The following is a 7,729-nucleotide window of genomic DNA, read 5'->3' as shown; positions in this document are numbered from 1 at the left end:
ACTTGTGATCATTTTGAAGTTTTGACGTTATATGTAAAAACATTTATTTGAAATAATTTTTGAAGAAAAGTGCTTGGAAAGAATTAATACATCATAATTGAAGCAAATACTTTAATTGTTTTAACCTTTAAATAATTGAGATTTGTAGTTTTGATCCCTATAATTTTGAATTATAGAAAATTTAATGAAATATTAGTTATTAAACAATTTAATTAACCCATAATATGTTAATTTATTTTAATTATCAAAATTAAATTTACTAGCAAAAGAATAAAATCTTAATTTAATAATAACTTAGGGATCCCAAGTGCAGTTATCCTTTTTTTATTTTTTTTATTTTTATCATGGTGCAATAATTTTTCAGATTTGAATTAGCTTTTTTTACTAGTGTTTGAAAAAAATAAAAATGACTTAAAACTGGTTTGTAAATCAAATATATTAAAAATCATAAATTAAAATTTATATTCTTTATCTTATAAATTCAATTCAAACATACTCTTAATTATCCTTACAGCTTCTTCCACTAGTTAACGACAAGTGTCAAGTCTAGTACGTAGTTGTTGTATCTCTTTACCAATAAACTTCTTTCCCTTGCTCAATACTTCATCCAATTGATTAAATACCCAAATTACCCTTTACCCCAAATATCTAACCTGTATCACTTGTATGAGTGCAAATTTAGGATGTACGTATTTGATTTGACACAACGATTTTTTTTTTTTTTGGTCAATATCTTTTTATTACTCTATTAAGAAAAAAATATTCAAATTGAGTGAAAAATATTGCTTTTTTAAAGAAAACAAACAAAAAAGTAAATTACCTTAATTAATTTTTTGAATTGTTATTGGATGGTAGATCGAAAGCAAAAAGCACAAAATTTGTTCTCCTTATTTGTCGCCCATGTTCTTATGACACTACCCTTAACAAACAACATAGGATTAAAAGGTGAATCGCATCAATTTTTCCGTCATTTCCTCACACTTTCTCATTATATTCCAATATACTTTGGCTAATTTCATCGATCCTTCTGGAATAATCAAGATCATTCTTTACTTCCACAAGACCCCACTTACTCACGTCTTTACCATTTACTCCTTTCTTTTCGATATATTTATTCCTAAGTAAAGCCCTTTTTCGTCATTTAACTTTGCTTAGCGTGTACTCTATATATGGTCTTCAGTCCTCTTCCTTTTTTATTTTTTTTATATATAAGCTTAACAACTAGATTCTCGTACTTCACTCTCAAGTTATAACTAAAATTAAAAGAATTTACTTTCTCTCTCTTACTGAAGTTACAAAATGGACCGTGGGAACTACCGACGTGGTGGCGGTGATGATAACGCCGGCAGAGGTGGAGGTAACCGTGGTCGTGGTCGTGGTCAAGGACAAGGCCGTGGTGGTGGTGGAAGGGGTGAGCCTCAGATCGGAGGTGGAAGGGGTGGCCCCCAGGTCGGTGGTGGAAGGGGTGGGCCCCAAATGGGTCAGCCTCCACAGCAATGGGGGAATCAGCCAAGGGGATCGGGTCAGTATCAGATTCGTGGGGCTCCGCAAAATCAGCCGGGTCAGAACTATCCGGTTAGTCAGAATCCGGGTCGTGGCGGTACTTGGGTCAACCAACCGGTCCAACGTGGTGGTGGTGGTAGCGCTTGGCCACGGCCACAACAGCAGGGTAGTGGCGTTCCAAACACTGCTTGGGCCCGACCACCACCGCAGCAGCCACAGCAACAGGGTAGTGGCAGCGGAGTTGCTACTGCTTGGGCGCGGCCACCGCCGCAGAGGAGTCAGGAACATGGTGGTGGAAATCAGCAGCACCAGGTTGTAGATCGTCCTCCTCCTCAATCTTCTGGTATTAACTCATACCTTGTTTTCTTCTTATTATTATTTTGTTATTATTGTAATCTATTTTCTTTGTTTCATACTAATTCTCTACCACAAGTTAATATGTGGATATGCAATTTTTTAAACTTTTAGTATAATTTTTGAATATATAAACTTTTAGTTTAAAATATCGAATTAATATAATTTAATTTAACCTTAACAATTGACGCTTGAAAAGCGTAACATGACCGATCAAAAGGGACAAAGGGAGTAGTAGTTTAAACACGTGTGTCTCACCTTATTTTTTGTAAATCCATTAGAACAATAAAAATTCTATGAAAAAAACATGCCTGTAGTGAGTAATAGAATGCAACAACTAGGAATAAATTTTTAAAAGTGTGATAAGAAATACCAAATGAGGGGCGTATTGTAATGTTTTAGAATTGATTCCTTTTAAGCAACCTATTGTAAATTTAGTAGCTCAGTTGGTTGACTACTTGAACTCCGACCTTGTTGGGGAGGATTCAATTCACCACATTGTAATTGTAATTATTTCTCATTTTCCCTTCTCCGACCCAGTTTTTTTTTTTAAAACTATAAATTTTGAGATTTGATTAGTAGTTAGCAAACTTTCAATAAAGTCACAAATGGATTAAAACATACACATTCTTCTTTAAACTTTTATCATAGCAATATAGTGAATGAAAAAAGAAATACATAATCAATGCATAATTTTCGTCTTCTTGCCCATCTTTCCCGTAACCAATCAAAAATTAATAGTCTTTTTCATTGAGTCACATCAAAGCATAAATCAAATAATACAATAATGATATAAGTGCTTCATTATTTTAAATATATAATGAAAAGGTTAATCTTGACCTTGAGTAGGGCATTCATTCAAGAAATTAAAAAGATCAATTTATATACATTAAGATGGAGGAATACCAAAAGATATTTTAAAGTTTTAAATTAAATAGTTGGAGGTTATGAATTTGGATAGTGTGAGAGTTCTGAATATCTAAGAACAACAATTGAATAGCTAATTAGATAGTATGAGTTATGAAAGTAAATATTTAAAACAAATAAAGGAGAACAAAAGTACTCCATTTTCAGAATAATATTTTGTAAAGGAGAAAATGAAAATGTAACATGTTTTAGTTTCTGTCTAATTTTGAGAAGGTTTTTTATTTATTTTTTAAAGAAGGTTCTGGTAGAGATTCTTCTTCTTCTTCCAATTCAAAGAATACCAAAGGTTGAAAAATAATAATTGTTCTTTATCCTCGAAAATAAAATTGTTCTTAAAATTAATTAACAATAAGAGTATTATATTAAGTTTGTTATTAAAGATTACACAAAGGCCAAAACAAAAAAGTACAAGAAGATCACAATATTGATGTTGTTTAACAATATTCATAATTCAATTTTTGACTTAACACCTTCCCTCTTTTAGCATTTAGTATATATAATTGAATATAATATGATATCATTACAATTTAGTAATATTTAACTAATTAGATGTTTCATAATATTTTGATATAGTATAGAGTTAAAATTGTAATCCAACTTTGCACTTTGGAGCTTTCCACTTTGAATATGAATAATGAATGAATAATGATAACGTGTGCACGTGTGTTTATATATACGCACACCCATACACATATATGTACATATTGTCTATTTTTGTTTTGTTTTAGTTTTAAAATAATTATTTTTATCTGCAAGTGCTTATTATAAAGCAGGCCTGGATTATCTTCTTTTTTTCACTCTCTTAATTTGGAGAACCTTGATATGATATCTTGCTATCTGCTTTTATCTAGAAAAACTAAACTATTTTGAATAATGGTATTTGATTGTTTTGTATTGGGCTTTGTTCTTCAGCTACATTGGTCATACTGTTTTAAATAACTATTCATCAGTTTTGAGGCTTCTTTTTGTGTTACTAAAATATTGATTGGGGTTTGATATAACCAACAGAAGTTCGAAATCCATTAGTTGTGGTGGTTTGACTTTAAGATTCTTTATCAGATGAAAATGATTGTTCTTTCTAGCTCACTAGTTTTCTGCAAATAACATTTTATGTCACAACTGATTTATTCCTACATGGTGTTTTCTTTCATTTTATGTCGGCTTAAGTACACAAATGTTAAAATGCGCTGTATTTTTGTGGGCAGATCCTGTTCAAGTTGATCTGGGGTCCCTGAAAATTACAGATCAGAGTCCATCATCTCCTCCAAAAAGTTGCAAGGAAAAACGTGTACCTATTGCACGACCTGATACTGGAAAAATTGCCGTCAAGTCAATTACGCTGCTTGCTAATCATTTTCCTGTTAGATTTAATCCCCAGACTACCATTATGCATTATGATGTGGATATTCAACAGAAGGCTGATGGGAATCGGCCTGTGAAGAAGCTAACAAACAAGTCTGTTCTCCATATGATAAGAGAAAAGTTGTGTACGGATGACCCTACTCGATTTCCCATAGATAAAACTGCATATGACGGTAAGAAGAACATTTTCAGTGCTGTTCAACTTCCTACTGGGTGTTTTGCTGTGAACTGGTCTGACGGGGAAGATGTTAAGTTACGCTCTTATGACATTACCATCAAGCTTGTTGCTGAATTAAAACTTTGCAAGTTGAAAGAATATTTGAGTGGAAGCCTATCACATATTCCTCGTGATATACTACAAGGAATGGAGTTGGTTATGAAAGAAAATCCTACTAGGTGCAGGACTTCTGTAGGTCGTTGTTTCTACTCTAATGAGCACCTGGCTGACCATGACTTTCGTTTTGGTGTTGCTGCATATAGAGGTTTTCAGCAGAGCCTAAAGCCTACATCTGGAGGGCTTGCGTTGTGCTTAGATTACTCAGTCTTGGCACTCCGGAAACCAATGCCAGTGCTAGATTTTCTGAAGGAATATTTAGGAGAATCTAACGAAAATACTTTCAGGAACAACATTCGAGCTGCAAAGGGTGCATTGGTTGGTTTGAAAGTCAGGGTAATTCATCGTCGTACAAGCCAGAAGTTTCTTATTAAGCAGCTAACTGACTGCAAGACTCGTGAAATTACTTTTCCCCTTGAAGATCCAGAAGGCAAAGATCCCCCAAGGGATGTTTATCTTGTTGACTACTTCAGGGATAAATATCAGCGGGAGATTAGGTTCAAGGATTTTCCTTCATTAGATATTGGAAAAGGTAATAAGAAAAACTATGTCCCGATGGAATTCTGTGTCTTGGTTGAGGGACAACGGTATCCTAAGGAGGATTTGGATAAGGATACTGCCTTGTTTTTGAAGAACATATCACTAGCTCGACCCCAAGAGAGAAGGGAGGCAATTTGTGAAATGGTACGGGCTGAAGATGGGCCGTGCGGGTATGTGAATTCCTTAAATTTTGTGTTATTCATCTGAGATTTTGTTGCTTCCTCTTGAATTTCTTCTTTTTGACAAGAAATGTGTGGTTTTTGATACATGTGTCAGTTATGCTGCTTGTTGAACTCAAGTTCAACTCAATTTTTTGTTTGGGTGGATTTGAGTTTTTAAGCTGATGAATCAGTCTATGCTGCCTTAGTATGAATGATTTTGGTTGATTAATTTGTGGGGTTTGTTTATTTTTAAATGAAAGATTTATGGGGTTTTGTGGGACTACCGGGATCTGATTGACTTGCATCTACAATCGGAAGAGAAGAAAACAAAAAAGCTAGATTTTATGTGAAATATCAGGGGGTTTCTTTCTGTTTGTGATTTTATTGGCTTTCATGTGTGTATTATGGAATTGATTGTGGAATGTGATATATTTTGTGTTATACTTGTGCTATCTTCTCTGAAAATTTGTAAGTTTTCTACTCAGCATTCTCTTCTCTGTTAGACATTATCATTAGACTTCGAATGGTATTTTATGGTAAGCTGCCTTTTGGGATCTTCCTATGTCTGTCTTTCTATAGTTGTGTCTGTTCTAGATTTTAAGGGCTGGTTCTTCTTGATGTTTTCATTTGAGTCGAGAGTCTTTCGAAGACAGCCTCCCTACCTCCACGAGGTAGTGGTAAGGTCTAGTACACTCCACCTTCCTCAGACTCCACTTGTTGATAGATATACTGATATAAGTTTTTAGCATCTTTTGTTACAGACTTTCTTTTTTCCTTCTAATTTTCAATTGATTATTGCAGGGATATCACCCGTAATTTTGAGATTGGAGTTGATAGGAACATGACCCGTGTTCCGGGTCGTATTCTTCCTCCCCCTGATTTGAAGCTAGGCGGTCAAAGTCGACTTCCTGTGAATGATAAATGCCAGTGGAATCTTGTTGGGAAATCTGTGGTGGAAGGCAAGGCGCTTCAACGATGGGCTTTGATAGATTTTAGCTCTCAGGATCGCAAACCCTTCTTTAGGCTACGAGTTGATGAATTTGTCTTCAGATTGAAAGATCGGTGCAGAAAGTTGAGTATTAATATGGAAGAACCTGCTGTAGTACATTTTACTGACATGAATGAACTCTCTGCAGTTGGCAAGGTTGAAAATCTCCTCAAAGGTGTGGTTGCTGCAGCTGACCAGGAAATCAAGGGTAAACTTCAAATGATAGTTTGTGTTATGACATCAAAGCATAATGGGTACAAATATCTTAAATGGGTATCTGAGACAAAAATTGGCGTAGTAACCCAGTGTTGCTTGTCTCCTAATGCCAACAAGGGACAGGATCAATATCTTGCAAACCTCTGTATGAAGATAAATGCAAAACTTGGGGGCAGCAATATGGAACTTATGGATAGACTCCCTAATTTTGGAAGTGAAGACAATGTCATGTTCATTGGAGCTGATGTTAATCATCCTGCTGCAAAGAATGTGACATGTCCATCCATAGCAGCTGTTGTTGCCACCGTCAACTGGCCAGCTGCTAATAAATATGCCGCTAGAGTTTCTCCACAGGAACACAGGACTGAAAAGATTCTAGAGTTCGGGAAAATGTGTAAAGACCTAGTTCGTACTTATGCGGAACTCAATTCGGTTAAACCAAACAAAATTGTTGTTTTCCGTGATGGTGTGAGTGAGGGTCAGTTTGATATGGTACTCAATGAAGAGTTGGTTGATTTGGCGAAGGCTATATACGACAGTAACTATCAACCAGCAATCACTCTTGTTGTGGCTCAGAAGAGACACCATACACGACTATTTCCTGAGGGTGGCCCTGCCAATGTGCCTCCTGGTACTGTTGTGGATACAATAATTGTTCATCCATCTGATTTTGACTTCTACCTTTGCAGCCACTTTGGAGGGTTGGGTACCAGCAAGCCAACTCACTATCATGTTCTATGGGATGATAATGGTTTCAATTCTGACCGCTTACAGAAGCTTATATACAACATGTGCTTCACTTTTGCACGGTGCACTAAACCGGTTTCACTTGTTCCACCAGTTTACTATGCAGACCTTGTTGCTTACAGGGGACGGATGTTCCAAGAGGTGCTTATGGAGATGAACTCTCCTAGGTCTACAACTTCATCTTCTCCAACTGCCTCATTTCAACAAAGATTTTATGATTTGCACCCTGATTTGCAGGACATAATGTTTTTCGTCTGATGGCAGACCCGTCAACTTTTTGTTCTCCTTCACCATTAATTCCCACTGGGGAGGAGATGGTTGTCTACATTTTGGAGATGCCCATTTCCAAACGCATTTGAACCTCCTTTCCGTCGGACATAGCAAAGGTGTTTGTGCGTGAATCTAATGGGGTTTCATGCTTCTTTTATTTTCTATTGTGTGAGTTTAATCATTGATGTCTTAATGGTTTGGCGTTTGATTGTGTTTTATTTACTTTGGGGGAGGCCACTCCCAAGTATGTCTGCTTAAATTGTGTGTTTTGTATTATGTATTCTGAGACAAGTTGAATTTCGTCTTAATATATTTGTGTTTGAGGTA

The 7,729-nt window shown here is 35.7% G+C and overlaps 1 protein-coding gene across 1 annotated transcript; it reads left to right on the top strand.

Moving 5' to 3' along the window:
- Positions 1-1,204: 1,204 nt before the first annotated feature.
- On the top strand, positions 1,205-7,729 carry LOC102591245 (protein argonaute 2-like). Its single transcript, XM_006353009.2, has 3 exons — positions 1,205-1,846; positions 3,990-5,190; positions 5,983-7,729. Exons 1-3 carry the CDS (start codon positions 1,300-1,302, stop codon positions 7,388-7,390), a joined length of 3,156 nt encoding a protein of 1,051 aa, XP_006353071.1. The 5' UTR covers positions 1,205-1,299; the 3' UTR covers positions 7,391-7,729.

Source organism: Solanum tuberosum, unplaced genomic scaffold (assembly GCF_000226075.1).
Source record: "Solanum tuberosum cultivar DM 1-3 516 R44 unplaced genomic scaffold, SolTub_3.0 scf00141, whole genome shotgun sequence".
NCBI lineage: Eukaryota > Viridiplantae > Streptophyta > Magnoliopsida > Solanales > Solanaceae > Solanum > Solanum tuberosum.
Note: the sequence above shows the minus strand (reverse complement) of the source record. Positions and strands in the feature narration are given on the sequence as shown.